General features: G+C 42.7%; 1 protein-coding gene across 2 annotated transcripts in view; it reads left to right on the top strand.

The window, feature by feature from the left end:
* LOC306914495 (calcium/calmodulin-dependent protein kinase type II delta chain) overlaps positions 1-13,113 on the top strand; it is a 75,233-nt gene extending 62,120 nt beyond the window's left edge. For both annotated transcript variants that reach the window (XM_079491544.1, XM_079491543.1), the window contains 4 exons: positions 10,777-10,852; positions 11,448-11,542; positions 12,367-12,595; positions 12,979-13,113. In XM_079491544.1, coding sequence (XP_079347670.1) covers positions 10,777-10,852; positions 11,448-11,542; positions 12,367-12,595; positions 12,979-12,982 — 404 coding nt within the window. In that variant the 3' untranslated portion in view covers positions 12,983-13,113. The remainder of the gene's footprint in view (positions 1-10,776; positions 10,853-11,447; positions 11,543-12,366; positions 12,596-12,978) is intronic.
* The last annotated feature ends 3,326 nt before the right edge of the window (positions 13,114-16,439 follow it).

Here is a 16,439-nt window from a genome sequence, read left to right as displayed (position 1 = left end):
CTGCTTTTCTAAATCCTGAGAGTTTTCTGACAAACATATGTTTGCTATATAGCTCAAATCTAAAATGACACTGATTCATTACCAGGTTTAATGGGTTGAAGGCCCAGATATAGGACATCTGGGGGAACACAAGTTCTGAGAGAAACTTATGAGACTGCCCATCCGCCCATCAAAAGTTTTGAATGACTCCAATTTGTAGTTATCACCTCCCTGTTTTCAACTGGTTCCATTTTGTACACACTCAGTTGCAAGCAAATGAGAGTCTGCATGATGTTGGCGCGATGCCCAGCGTAGCTAAATCCCAAATCCATTTTTACCACAACTGTTCACAATAATGTGTAGCTTAGTATAATGTCGTCTGTTTTTGTCCATCCATTATGCTTTCATCAGCTCTGTTGTTTAATTGCTTTAGTTTCATATCGGTTGGCTGTTCCGCCGTTCATATTTTTTATATTTTGCATTTGTTTTTGTATACTAACAAATGCCATTATCAGGTATCATGCTGCCATCGTTTGTGCCACTACCGTTAAACAAACAAAAACTGTTGCTTCACTCTTTTGTTTGTGTCCGGTACACTGGGCATGTTAACAAATAGTTGCAGAATGACATTATTCACTCATTCACGACTTCCTACTCACTATCTAGGGCAGGGGTTCTCAACCCGTGGGTCGCGACCCCTCGGGGGGTCGCCAAATTATTTTAGGGGGTCCCCAAATTATTTTTAAAAAACAATTATTTATTTATTTATTTTTTCACGATTTTTCAAAAATAGCAGACCTACAAGCTCGTAGCGCAGCTTGTAGATCTGCTATTTTTCAATAGCTAAATTATAACAATGCTTAAAACACCAAAAGGGGTTCCCGCCCAAAATGGTTTAAGGTTATTGTAGCAGTCAATTTATATTGGGGGTCGGGAGGGGGCGGGCGGGGGTCCCGAGACATTGCCAAAGCATTTCCGGGGGTCCCCGGCCAAAAACGTTGAGAACCCCTGATCTAGGGCAGTTGTTTCATCCTCAAAATGATCATAATTTAACTGGGAACCCCCACCCCAATAAGCATTTGGAATTGTCTATTTTCAAATGGCCGAAATGTATATAGGGCAGAAGTGGGTAATGTATGTTTTGTAATAATCCAAATCTACAAAATAACTAGTAACTAAAGCTGTCCAACAAATGGAGTGGAGTAAAAGTAGAATATTTGGATCCGAGATGTAGTGGAGTAGAAGTAAAAGTACTGGAAAGTAATTGTACAAAGACCTCAATAATGAAATGTACTTTAATTTCCACCGCTGGTCAACACCATGGAATTAGCTAAAACAACTGAGAGAGACAGACGGCCAGCTGGTGTCTGGTCAACAGTGTCGGGTTGGGGTGGGGATTCTGTAAGAGTGCATTAGGTTGTAGTCTAGTAGCCAGCCCATAGAGCCCCATTGTGAACCCGGACATGTTGAGTACACCAAGGTTTTATGTTAGAAATGTTTAGTATGGATCCCCAGCATGTAGAAACTGCCGGATGCTAACTTGCATATGTTGAGCAATTTTCATAATTGGCATAATATGTGACCATACCATTAACAACCTATAGAAGGCAAAATATTCAAAATTTCATCATGCTTTATGTAGCATGTGACATGTCAAACTATGGGCTTTTCATGATGCTGAATCCATTCCAAGCATTAGTTTTGCAAAAAACACTCATTGGCTAAAAACGGCCAATGCCGTCATCACAAATTGATGATGTCAGCACATTTGGGCATGGCCGTTTTAAGCCCAATGAGTGTTTTTTTTGCTAAACTAATGCTTTGAATGGATTCAGCATCATGAAAACCCCCTAGTTTGACACATCACATGCTATGCTAGATAAAGCATGATGACATTTTGAATATTTTGCCTTCTATAGGTTGTTAATGGTATGGTCACATATTATGCCAATTATGAAAATTGCTCAACATAATGCAAGTTAGCATCCGGCAGTTTCTACATGCTGGGGACCCATACTAAACATTTCTAACACGTTGGTGTACTCAACATGTCCGGGTTCACTTTTTGGCTACTAGACTATTGGCAGGGTTTTCCAACTTGTGCGCAACTCGAGTCACATGGGCAAGATGGCCACCGACCGCAGCACCTGCTGTTCTGACCTGTCTGCGTTATAATGGAGTCTATGCAAACCTGTGCTTGTGAAGGATATCACAACTTGACAGCTTTCTGAATTACTTATTTTTATATTTCACTTTTGTTTTACTGAAGTTCTTTGCTTCAAGTTCCATCTATTATGCGTGTATAATGCCGTGTTGTGCAGTGTTATTTAACTTGTATTTGTTAAGACAAAAATGTTTAAATAAGGCATTAAGAGGTTTCTGCCCGAGAGCAACGATATATAACAACATAGGTTTTTTCTGAAAACTGTTAGCATTTAGAAGATGTTTGTAGAACGTAGAATCAGCCTCAGGTCCTACTGGTTTAATGGCAGCTTCTCATGACATTCCGACCCTTGGCACAGAAGTGGCAGGTCTGTGGCGGAAACCCAAATGGAGGAAGTGCACGTACCGTGGCCGCAGGGAAATGGTGTTTCCGACGCTAAGCACACTGTGACTCCCAGACTGTGACTCATTTACAAACACGTTGAATAATGGATGGTCTGTGGCCATGTGTGTGTGGCGGAGGTGGCTTCTATCATCTATACTGTAACACAGTTCTTCCAAAAGTTTTCAGCTCAAGACCAAAATGATTTGGTGTCCTCCCGGGATGCAAACATAACAGAACATCCATTATGAATTAAAAATGTAAGCCTCATTTATTACAGAAAGTAGTCGATTTCTTTTCTTTAAAATTTTTTAAAAATACAGTGTCCTCAACACAGGAAAAACTCTCTCGCGCGCGCGCGCGCGCGCGCACACACACACACACACGGACACACGGACACACACGCGGACACACACACGGACACTACTGGAACCCCCTCATCTGTTCTCCTTGACATGCTCTGTCCATACTGGCTGTTTTGTCTGTCATCTATTTGCATGTTTCATTCATCCATTTTTTTCCCTCCTTTTTTGTCTTCCATAAATCTCCTCAATCCGCACTCCTATCTTGTGGATCCACCCATCTACCCACCCATCCATCCATCCACCCATCCATCCACCCACCCACCCACCCATCCATCCAACCACCCACCCATCCACCCACCCACCCATCCATGCATACATCTACCCATCCACCCACCTACCTACCTACCCACCCACCCATCCATCCATCTACCCATCCACCCACCCACCCACCTACCTACCTACTCACCCATCCATCCATCTACCCATCCATCCATCCATCCACCCCTTCCACCCCTCTCGCTCGTAGCTCGCCCAGTGCGACGTTCCTCCACAAATTCCAATCACATCCAGCTCCTTAAGCGTTCGGCCTCGTACCCTCCTTGCCCCTCTCGCTGCCCCTCCTCTCTCTCCACCACCTCCTCCTCTTCGTCTCGCTCCTCCTCCTCCTCGTGTCGCTGGTACTCCCCTAGCGTCTGGCCCAGCGCTGAGGAGTGCGGTCGGTACACCTTGCGAGCGATGGTCGCCGCCTACCTGGTGCTGTTCTTCTTGACTTCCTCCTTTCTGGTCTTTCTGCCTGCTCATCCCGCACGCTCCAATCACACCCGCACCCACCTGTCGGGCGGCGGGGGCCCCCCGGACAGCCCAGACTCTCAGCGTAAGTCCCCCACCCTCTCCCTGGATTCCCCCCATAAGGGGGGAAGGGGCCACAAGACTGCTGACCCCTCTCGTATCGCTGAAGGAAAGTAGTGGGTTGATTTAGTGGTGTTGATTTTGACAGCAAATCAGCAACATTTCGTTTCAGTCATATAGTCTAAAATTGTATTTAGATTTAGTCACGTTTTAGTCATCTTGTAGTTTTAGTCTAGTCGTAATGGCTGATTTTACACTTGGTTGCATGCTGAAAATAGCCGATCTACAAGTTGTGACCTTGTAGATCTTCTGTTTTCAGAGCGCAACCAAACACAATATGACTTGAATTTTAGTTCTACTGGATATGTTGTCCACTAGTCCATCCCTAACATTTTAGGGTAGTTTTTATTTGTTGAGAAACATGGTACATTTAGTCATAGTTTTAGTCATCATAGCTTAGTTTTGATTTAGTTTCATTAGTGTAAAGGCCAAGATAGTCAATGAACATTTTTCGCCATCGTCAACGAAAACAATTGCCAACATGGAGTTTCCAGGGGTCTTCAATTAATGTTATCTGTGTTACTCCGAAAGAGTGCAGTGTTAGGCCTACATTTACACACTTTCAGTGGTAAAGATGCAGTCGTCATTCAATTTGTTAACTTCAGTGTTGAATATCTCTATATTCTGATTGTGATCATTGCTTTAGAACAATCCCTGGTCCCTACATATTTTCAGATGGAGGTCAGCGGCCAATTTCATATATTTTTGGGGGTCCTTGATATGAAAAAGGTTGAGAACCACTGACATAGGTTTTTCAGAAAACTGTCAGGATTTGGAAGAATCGTCCTCAGGTCGAAATGAGCTGAAGAGACTTCCCCCGTTACTGAACAAACACTCGCAGTGAAATCCTTTTTCATATCGAGGTCCAATATTATTCAGCATTTGAGACATGGACCAGCATTTATGAGATTTAGCCTCTCGGACCCAAGATTTGTGTCTATTGTGTTTTCGTTGGATAACGATTTTGTTTACGATAACGAATAGGAATTCCATGCTGTATTGATGTGGTACCATAGGAGAGATAACAGGCAAACACTGATCCATTCTTCTTCATCCTTTCCATCGGTTAGCTGGGGATCACCTAGAACCCCCTTAACCCATTTAGACCTGACGTCGAAATAAAAAAAAGTCTTCTGAAAGAATATATATATACAAAGATTCCCACGGAAGCATTTTCACGATTTTTCGAAAATAGCAGACCTACAAGCTTGTGGCGCGCTATGAGCTTGTAGATCTGCTATTTTTCAATAGCTAAAGTATAACATAATGCTTATAGTAAGAGAAATCTATGAAAATCTGGGAACTAAATCGTTACCAAGAAATGTCTTCACCAATGTGTTTCTAAAGGTGTCTAATAACATGTACTAAAAGTTTGAAATTCAACTCCCGTGGGAAATTGAGTTATTAGCATAATATGTGACCGTACCATCAACATCCTATATAAGGCAAAAAAGTCAAAATGTCATCATTCTTTCAGTAGCATGTGACATATGAAACTAGGGGGTTTTCATGATTCTGAATCCATTCCAAGCATTAGTTTTGCACATTTCAAACTTTTAGTACATGTTATTAGACACCTTTAGAAACACATTGGTGAAGAAATTTCTTGGTAACGATTTAGTTCCCAGATTGGTCAAATACCTGATAAAATGCCCTTACTATTAGTTAAAACACCAAAAGAATGGGTTAAGGACCACTGGTGGTCCCCGGACAAATGAGCACCACTGCTCTATATTAGCCTACTATCAGAATATAGTGCGTTAACCTTTCACTTACTGTAGCTCCAAATATACACTTTAGACTTTACAGTCGAGTAAATAAAACTGTCTGTGGTTGGTGGCTTTAAAGTGTGTGTGCTGCTGTCGGCCAATGATGTTGGCAAATGATGTTTGAATTGAGAGCAACAGGATTAAACAACCTGCAGAGTGTACCTTGATGTAGTGCTGTGCCATTGCTCCCTCTGGTGGACACAAACTGCCACAGCACCTTCAACCACAGACTATAGTGTAGAGTTCTGAGTTCATGTCCAATCAAACGGCTGTTGTCATGAAGCTCAGCAGGTGAGCTATAGAAAATATAATTGTACAGATATTCTAGGTTCTTAGTTTACTTATGATCTTTGATTATGGCAATGGATTTGATGAATTATACCTTGTGGTGTTCCTGCTTCCTGTAAATCGCTCTAGATTATGAGATTAACCCATTTTGGGAGGGAACCCCTTTTGGTGTTTTAAACATTATGTTATACTTTAGCTATTGAAAAATAGCAGATCTACAAGCTCGTAGCGCGCCACCGAGTGGCACGCTACGAGCTTGTAGGTCTGCTATTTTTGAAAAATCGTGAAAATGTGCCTGAAATCTTTGAATGTATGTTCTTTCAGAGCGAGTTTTTAACTCAAATCTTTGGTACTGAGAGGGTCCCTGGAACTAGCGGCCAATGTCATATATATATTTGGGGTTCCTTGACATGAATATGTTGAGAACAACTGACATAGAAACATGTTTTTTTTCAGAAAAGACATTTTTTTTATTTCGACGTCAGGTCTAAATGGGTTAAGAGGGTCTGTTAAATGCCTAAATTGTAAATATATAAAGGTACATACCTTGTTGGCCGCTGCAGTTCATTGGCGAGACCGCCATATTTTGTAGAGAGAGCCTAATGCAGTGAATACATTTCGGCTATTTTAAAAATAGCCCAATCTACAAGATCACAATGTGACACATTATGATCTATTCTAGATCTATAGCTTGTAGATCTGCTATTTTCCAAAGATGTTTAAAACATTTAAAAACTTGAAATGGGACATTGCTCCACAATGAGTACTTTTACTTTTTGGTACTTTGTGTACATTTTCATGCCCAAACTTTTGTACTTTTACATTTTGAATTCCGGACTCTTTCATGTAACTCTTTCATGTATGAGTATTTCTATATTGCAGTATTTTATGCTTTTAAGTATAAAATGTGAGTACTTTCCCACCACTAACGGTAACGGTGGTTGGTTGGTTGGTTGGTTGGTTGGTTGGTTGGTTGGATGGATGGATGGTTGGATGGATGGATGGATGGATGGTTGGATGTGTTCATGCTTGTATGCTGGGTTGGTGGAAGAATAAGTGACAGTGATTCCGGTCATAGAGGTGGAGCGTGCTGTATTTTCCACCGTGCGATTTAATGACTAATGAGTAATCATGTCCTGCAGCTGTGGAGACTTTCTATTGATTCTGATTTGATTTATACAGGAAAGTGTGCGCGTGTGTGCGTGCGTGCGTGTGTCCTTATGAACCCAGGTCTCTTCAGGCAGATGTCTCGGTCCTTTTGTGTGTAGTGTTACTAGGGCTGCGAACATCAATGATTTGATTCCATTGACACGTTTATACCCCGGTGTCTGACAGGACACCTACATGCGTTTACACCCTGGTGTCTGACAGGACACCTACATACGTTTACACCCTATTGTCTGACAGGACACCTACATACGTTTACACCCTGGTGTCTGACAGGACACCTACATACGTTTACACCCTGGTGTCTGACAGGACACCTACATGCGTTTACACCCTGGTGTCTGACAGGACACTTACATACGTTTACACCCCGGTGTCTGACAGGACACCTACATACAGTACGTTTACACCCTGGTGTCTGACAGGACACCTACATACAGTACGTTTACACCCCGGTGTCTGACAGGACACCTACATACGTTTACACCCTGGTGTCTGACAGGACACCTACATACGTTTACACCCCGGTGTCTGACAGGACACCTACATATGTTTACACCCCGGTGTCTGACAGGACACCTACATACAGTACGTTTACACCCTGGTGTTTGAGAGGACACCTACATACAGTACGTTTACACCCCGGTGTCTGACAGGACACCTACATACAGTACGCTTACACCCCGGTGTCTGACAGGACACCTACATACAGTACGTTTACACCCTGGTGTCTGAGAGGACACCTACATACAGTACGTTTACACCCTGGTGTCTGACAGGACACCTACATACGTTTACACCCCGGTGTCTGACAGGACACCTACATACAGTACGTTTACACCCTGGTGTCTGACAGGACACCTACATACAGTACGTTTACACCCTGGTGTCTGACAGGACACCTACATACAGTACGTTTACACCCTGGTGTCTGACAGGACACCTACATACGTTTACACCCTGGTGTCTGACAGGACACCTACATAGCAGACATGAAGCCAAATATCTGGACCGCAGTTTCAAATTGAAGGCGAGAGAGCAAAGGTCTGTCTGCTGTCCATGTGAGCGGTGTCATTGGCCTGGACCCGGGGACTTTTTGTTGCTGTTCTTGTTGGGCTTTTGCAAATAGCAAACACCATCGTCTATAGATGGCCAATCGTAGGAAGGTCTGGTGAACCTTAGCGTCTGTCGCGTGGAAACCTCATATGTTGTTGTTGTACAGGATTCAATTTTTTAAAGAATAGCAAAAGTAGCAGATCTACAGTGTGACACTGTAGTATGATCAAGTAGGTCGTTAATTAAAAAAACTAAAAGTTAAAATATGGATTGATTTATTAGTTTATTGAGAATGAAATGAAATGAAATGAAACACAAGAAAGCCGACAGGCTTGTTTCCATTGTGGTCATTTTGGTGAAAGGGGACAGGGAGCATCAAGACAAAGACAAAAAACAAAATAACTTTATATTTTGCCGCAGGGCACAAGAAAAACATTACAAAAACAACAAAAAGAAAAGAAAAATGTGTTTTGTCTATTTTACTCTAAACGATCAGTACATGGGTTAAAATTAGGTCATGTTATTGGCCAACCTTCTTTTAGTGTCAATTAACAGTTTTCAAAGGAACCGATCGACTTGAGCCTGGAAGGCAAGTCATTGGAGGCAAGCCATGGAGATGAGAGGTTTCAGCCCGACAGCAGCGTTATCTTCCTGTTAGCTTTTCTGTCCCCCGTAAACATTCAACAAGGTCATAGGTCATAGGTCATAGGCCATAGAGGTACCGTAGGCATACATACTGTACGCACAAACTGGTATAAAGGTATGGCTATTAGCTACTACAGTAGGTAGAGTCACAGTCAGGCGTTCAGTACTTGAAGAAAGAAGAAAGGTTTGGGAGGGAAACATGCTTCATTCATCCACAGTTAGTGTCTTGTCGTTGCTGTTGTTGACCTGTGCCGGAATGACGAGTTGTCTTGATACGGTGAGCAGTCAGACCGCTGGCAAGACGAGTGGAAACGACTCTGTCGAAGGTAAAGAAAACCAGAAACACTTCAACGTTGCGGCTTTACACCATGTAAAGAAGTTCTTTGTTGTGTAAGCTCCAATTATTTGCATATAAACACAAGTTACGGTGTACCGTGCATAGGCTAAAATGGCAATGGAGTGAGGCAGTTGACATGGCAGCATATTGTCTGCGGACTTGTCGATCGGAAATTTTCACAATTCTAAAATGTTGTTCTTTTTTTTAAATAATAAAAAAGGAACGTGTGAGATTCCCTCTCGGCAGCGATGACACATAACGTAACAAATATTGACATGAGTAGCATGGTTTAAAAAGAAAAATAAGTTCACGGTGGTCATTTTGTCATTCCCCTTCATTTGCATTCCCGTACGCCTTCATGTCGCTGTGATTTCACATCGTGTCTGTCAATGTACTGTGACAATTGGAAGCTTGTTTTGTTTTGTTCTGAGTCAGAAGAGTGCAGTTGTTCATGGTTTTGAATGTGTTATCTCCTATAGCTGCCCTACTTAGCATGAAAGGTAACGTTAGTCGCCAACGGTGAACCACACTGACTCTCCCCCGCTTACTGTATAATCCTCGCAGGTCTCTCCTCAGATCCTCTGTGTGTGTGTGTGTGTGTGTGTACAGTAGGGATGCACGATATTGAGATTTTGGCTGATATCCGATTACCGATTGCTCGGTCAAATCGGCTGATACCGATATTGCAATGCAAGTTTCCATTAGTTTCTACTTTACACCTATTATTTAGGACTGACCTCAAATTTTAAGAAAATTCTTCTAAATATTTCTGAAATAAATATTTTCATGATTTTTCAAAAATAGCAGACCTACAAGCTCGTAGCTTGTAGATCTGCTATTTTTCAATAGCTAAATTACAACATAATTTTTAAAACACCAAAAGGGGTTCCCACCCAAAATGGGTTATGGTCCCTGCACACGGAGCGCATTTTTCTGATTTTTAGCGGCGTTTCTCTGTCGGTTCTCCGAAAAACGCGTCCAGTGTGCAACCACCTTTACTGTGATTCTGGATGCAGACTCCTAAAAAGCAGTATGCAAACATGTCATTCCAACTTGTAACCCCTTTTGATAAGATTTGGACCCAATGAAAAGTATTTTAGAAGTGCTGACAAAACCTCTTAACTCCATTGGACCCTCAAACTGTCTGCTAAAGCAGTTAACTCCACCACCTCTCCCCCTCTCATGCAAGTAATATTGACAATACATAGTCACAATTCCAACTATGATGAGGCAGTATTGCATTGTTTAAAAAAAGAAAAAAAATATATAAGGTTTTCTTTAATTCCTGAATAATGAACCTTTTTTGGAATTGTCTGATTTCTCATCAACAGCAGAGATATTATAAACAAATTATAAAACATTATATAATAAAATATCGCCTAAAACCAATATTAGTGTCATTTTGACATCGCTATAAGATACCACATTTTTCAATTCATCTGTGCATCTCCTGGTATACAGCGTGTGTTCGTACCCCCCAGATTCCTGGCAGTGACTTTGCGTTGTTGATGCTACACTAGTTCAACTCAGAGAGTGCACTAAATGGAACCAAATGGACCCGTACGGGTCCATTTGGTGGACGCTCTTGAGTTTGAACCAGCGGTGCATCCCGTTAATTGTTCTGTGTGCTTTACCTGGCTCCAGTGTGGATGTGTTCAGTAGGCCTACACGAGTGTTTATATATACTGTATAACTGTGTGTGTGTGTGTGTGTGTGTCTGTGTGTGTGTGTGTGTGTGTGTGTGTGTGTGTGTGTGTGTGTGTGTGTGCTTTGAAGCTCGTAAACAGGAGATCATTAAAGTCACAGAACAGCTGATTGAGGCCATCAACAATGGAGACTTTGAAGCGTACACGTGAGAACAATTTACGGCTTTTAATTTCATTGTTTTAACCTGGTAGTACAATTAAACTTCACTTTATTATTGTTTTAACATGGTAGTACAATTAAACTTCACTTTATTATTGTTTTAACATGGTAGTACAATTAAACTTCATTTTATTATTGTTTTACATTTTCAAAATGTATATGGAACCAGATGGGTATAAAAAGGTATTTTAAAAAAAAAGGTTTGCTGTTTAATGGGAAGAAATTACACTGCAGTCCAAAGAAGAGCCACTAGATGGCAGAATGGTGCTTCATAACGGCTTAAGTTTCCTGTCTACAAAAAGCCACCTGCAATTCAGTACACACACGCCACACACACACACACACCGTATATTCCTGATGCTTTTTTAGAAGAAAAAAAAATGTAAGCAAACCTGTAAAAGGGGTATACATATATATTTTTATTTGTATTATTTTAAGTTAAATGACAAAAGGGTAGATGTTGTTTTTTTTTCCAGAATAAGAACATAAACTGATGAACTAAGAATGTTTTTTGTATGGAAAAACAAACCAACTAATAAACTAAACTAAACTAACGCTTGTGTATTCCTGTTCTTTTTCAGGAAGATCTGTGACCCCGGTCTCACCTCCTTTGAGCCCGAGGCCCTCGGCAACCTGGTGGAGGGCACCGACTTCCACCGCTTCTACTTTGAGAACGGTACACATTAACACCACAGTGACCACACAACACACTGCTGAGAACGGTACAACAACACCACAGTGACCACACAACACACTGCTGAGAACGGTACAACAACACCACAGTGACCACACAACACACTGCTGAGAACGGTACAACAACACCACAGTGACCACACAACACACTGCTGAGAACGGTACAACAACACCACAGTGACCACACAACACACTGCTGAGAACGGTACACATTAACACCACAGTGACCACACCACACCACAGTGACCACACCACACACTGCTGAGAACGGTACAACAACACCACAGTGACCACACAACACACTGCTGAGAACGGTACACACAACACCACAGTGACCACACAACACACTGCTGAGAACGGTACACATTAACACCACAGTGACCACACCACACACTGCTCCAGATGAGCAGTTTTGCGAGACCACTGCCTTATTAGCCTGGGGTCTACCTATGCTTTCTATGGTGTATGGCATAAGCAGCTCCCGGCAGGATCTGCCGGGAGAATCTAGACGCAGCTGCGCGACATGAGATTAATTAATTAGAGCGACAGAGAGAGAGAGAGAGAGGAGTGTGTGTTTGTACGTGTGTGCGTCAATTTAGCAAAGGCGTTTGCGCTACTGTATGCCGAATTGAAGTGGACTCGGACCCAGACTTTTTTTTCTTCTCCCTGGAATAAAAAATGTCTGGGTTTCCGAGGCTACTGCCTTATCGACCTAGCGAGCAACCTTTCATCCCCCCCCCTTCCTCTCTCTCTCTCTCTCTCTCTCTCTCTCTCTCTCTCTCTCTCTCTCTCTCTCTCTCTCTCCAGCTCTGTCCAAGGGCAAGCTGCCCATCCACACCATCCTGCTCAACCCGCACGTGCACCTGATCGGCGACGAGGCGGCGTGCATCGCCTACATCCGCCTGACGCAGTACATGGACGCCGGCGGCCTGCCGCGCACCATGCAGTCGGAGGAGACGCGCATCTGGCACCGCCGCGACGGCAAGTGGCAGAACATCCACTTCCACCGCTCCGGGTCGCCCACCGTGCCCGCCAAGTAAGGTTGACTTTAAGCCATTTTGGACTGAGGTCGATAAGCTCACAACGTGGCACACTACGATGTGCTGTGAACTTGTTGATTGGTTATTTGGTTATTTTCTACAAATATTCTTCCAGAACACGAATACTACGAGCGTTGGCTTCTCAAGACTCTGTGTTAGTGTGAATGTGTGATTGTACTCTCGTTGCCGTCGGGCAGAAACCTGTTATCTTCATATATTCAAACTTTTTTCCCCCGTAAATGAATGCCTTAATTAATATCATATCTACAAGCTTTTGGGCTGCTTTTTATGCTGTTCAATTTGAACCTTGAAGACTAAGTAACGGAGACGATATTTTCTCTCGATGATGCTCTACCCAATGTCTCTCTCTGTGTTCCAGTTGAGAGGAAGACCCTCGCCCGCTGCCACCACCCCCCACTCCCGGACCCCCAGCCGACAGCCAACAGCAGACCCCCCTCCCCCCCCCCCCCCCCCCCCCCCCCACTCCCCCAAAACGTCGATGCTAGATTCTCCCTCCCAGAGTGTTGTTTACATTATCGTCGCTGCTGGACTGAAGATTCTTGTCGACGTTAAAATAATAATAATGATAAATAAACAAAACCGTCAAACAAAAAAATCTAAACACAATGTCCCCAATATATCATTTTATAGAGAGAATGTGTGCTGTTTTTGTTCTCGTTTTTGTTTCGTTTTTTTGGGGCTGAAGCGCTGTGTTGTGTTTCGTTTTGGGTTTTCGGCCTCAACCTCTCGCAGGTTTTCGTCGTGTTTCTGACATTCAAGTAGTTTTCAAAGGATTAACTCAGTGGTGGATCTATTCTCTTCATCTGTAATATTTGTGGTTCTCAATGTGGGGGGATGCTTTGGGGTGGGGGGGGGGGGTGCCAATTTAAGTTTTGATACTTAATGTTGATCAGAGTTTTCTGTTATCTCTGTACCTACAGTTCACTATAGGAATCGGCTCTGTGCATGACCGTAGTTCTTTTTTTTGGAAAATGGCAAATGGATTTTCCCCATAGCTTTTTGATCGGCTCAGCAGCAGATTTCAACTGTGTGAAAGCCAAGACAAAAAAAATGAAGAAAGACATATACCATCTCCAGTGTACTTCCCGTATCTGTATGAAGTAGGTGGCCGCCTTTTTAGGAGACCAGAAGCAGGTTGAAGTCTATTATTTCCAATGGAAGAGTGAACGTGAACACAGCTTTTGATGTTCATACTAAATGGTAAATGGTGCATTTATATAGCACCTTTATCCAAGGCGCTTTACATTACATTCACCCATTCACACACACATTCATACACAGATGGCGGCGGAAACCATGCAAGGCACCAATGAGCACATCAGGAGCAATTAGGGGTTCAGTGTCTTGCTCAAGGACACTTCGACACTAACTCTGGGGGAGCCCGGGTTTGAACTGGCAACCTTGCGGTTGCCATCCAGCCACTCTACCCCTGAGCCCCCCCATACTAAAAGGAGACCATTAAGGATCTGTGTACCAATTCACCTGTAGTGGCTCTAATGGGCTCTGTATGCACAGAGAATAACTCTTCCTACTTCCGGGTCGCTTCCCTACTTTCTTCACAGGTGTTACCGATGATATTAATTAAGGCTCTGATCCTTTTAGCGTACAGTGGTTTTCAAACTGTTTTAATTTCAAGGACCCCCAATAACTCTTGAGAGTGTACACACATGGAACCAAATGGACCCACTCAAGGACACTTTGAGACCCACTGGTGTAGGCGAGTGCTTCCAGTGAGCGGCTGAGCCAACATGCACCCTGGCTCTGTTTGACCAGAATGGATCAGAGGCTTCATTAGTATCATTGGTAACATCCGAGTACACTTCAATCGGTCCCGATGCGGTCCCGGGAACGGTTGGTTGATCCGGGAACGGCACGAAGCATTCACACTACCACAACATCTGCCAAGTGGTCCCGAGTGCGCATCCGGGACCATAGTGTGAATCCCCCCTGAAAAGTGTCTACGTATAGAGCCCATTGGGGATGGTCTATCTTCATGAATGAATGATCTTTGATGAAAGGTGTTGTGCGTTTCCAGTTCAACTCTGCTGCTGAGCCAATCGAATGAAGCTAAGAAAAACTGAACGGGAAAACGCCACCTTCCGGGAAAATGGAAATACAATTGTGCACAGAACCCATCATTCAAGGACCAAATGACAGACCATATCGAACCAAATCACAGATGGTGGTCTGTGGCCAAATGCATATCAAATTGGGGGTTTGTTGAAGAAAAATACAAAACAAAAGTTGAGAATCACTGGTCTACACTACACAGTACACAGGCTTTATTAAGAATTTCAGGATGTCGTTTTTGGCAGACGAAAGCTTTCAGCATAGTGTCATTCTTCTGTTTTCAATATTTCAATGGACTTGTCAATGAATGGACAAGAGTTAATGTGATGCTTTGCCTTTAGGCACCATGACCAATATATAACACATATCTCCTTTTTAAGTGTATCTTTTTTTTTCGGAATACAAGGCTTATAAGTACAGTACAAGGAACAAGCGTGCTTTTTTTATTATGGTGATTATATAAATGAGATTTTGTTTTGGTGGTTGATGTAAAGTGCGCTATAAAGTAGGCTGTCCTATCTTTGCTTTATCTTGGGAGTGTTTGAAGTTGGTCTTTAGTCTGGACATTTTACAAATATGACTCGGCATATTAAGCAAAGAATGACATGGATTTTAAATATGTAGGGGAAAAGTGTTTTACTATTAACTGTCTGTTTGCCTCATCACAGAGGGTGTGTGTGTGTGAGAGAGAGCGAGAGTGTGTGTGTGTGTGTGTGTGTGTGTGTGTGTGTGTGTGTGTGTGTGTGTGTGTGTGTGTGTGATAGAATGTAAACTATAGATTTATTGTATACATATACTAAATAAAAGGCCATTGTATGACTTGTGGAAAAACTTTAAAAGTCAAATCATATTTTCTTATCAATTAAGGGGTTAATTGTGTGAATTCTATCGGTTGCTATATTTTACGTTTTGTTTACATTTTACATATATTGTGATGCAGTAGGTGGTCCCTCTGGTCCCATAGTTCTTATAGTTTTCCGTGCACTTGGTTTGCGCATATAGCGCTGGTTCTTAAACATGTGGGTCGGGATCCTCAGTGGGGTCCCCACATGATTTTCGGGGGTCTCCAGATGACCTGCTTAATGTGCAAACCGGTGGGGGGGGATGAAGTTCGCACACCAGGCCTCGAGCTCCAAACTTTATTTCATATAGAGACACAACGTTTTGACCCCTCGGGGTCTTCGTCAGGCATGACGAAGCCTGATGAAGACCAGAAGGGGTCGAAATCTCCTCTCGCCTGTACGTATTTTGGTTCAGCACCCGTAGAATGTTTTGAGATGTGCGTGCTTCCCTGCTGGATCCTAATTCCAAACATAACAAACCAACATACAGTATAAGTGTATACTTTACAGGGTTTTATTCCCTGTCAGGGTATATGCACATTGATTACTTGACCATTACTTCTTCACGAGGCATACATTTTGAAAATAGCTGATCCTACAGCTTACAAAATGGTTCCATTTGTACAGAGTTATAGGGGGCCTTCAAATCAAACCACTGTTGTGGTTAAATGACATAATTCGAAACGGCCTGAGGCAACCCAATTTCAAGAGTTTAATACACCCACCCTTTGATTGTGGTCCAGAATGTACTAAGCAAAAGAGAATTCCCTTTTTTACCTGGTTTTAAGACCTACGTTATTTTCACGCTGGTGTCGCACACCAACTACTGGGCCGATTCATACTCCTATTTTACCGCTGTTTCGGTGCTGTAGTGCCGAAATAATTTTGGCTCGTCAGAAATTTTCAG

Source organism: Electrona antarctica (genome assembly GCF_951216825.1).
Source record: "Electrona antarctica genome assembly, chromosome: 21".
Classification (NCBI taxonomy): domain Eukaryota; kingdom Metazoa; phylum Chordata; class Actinopteri; order Myctophiformes; family Myctophidae; genus Electrona; species Electrona antarctica.
This window is presented reverse-complemented; position numbering and strand designations above follow the sequence as displayed.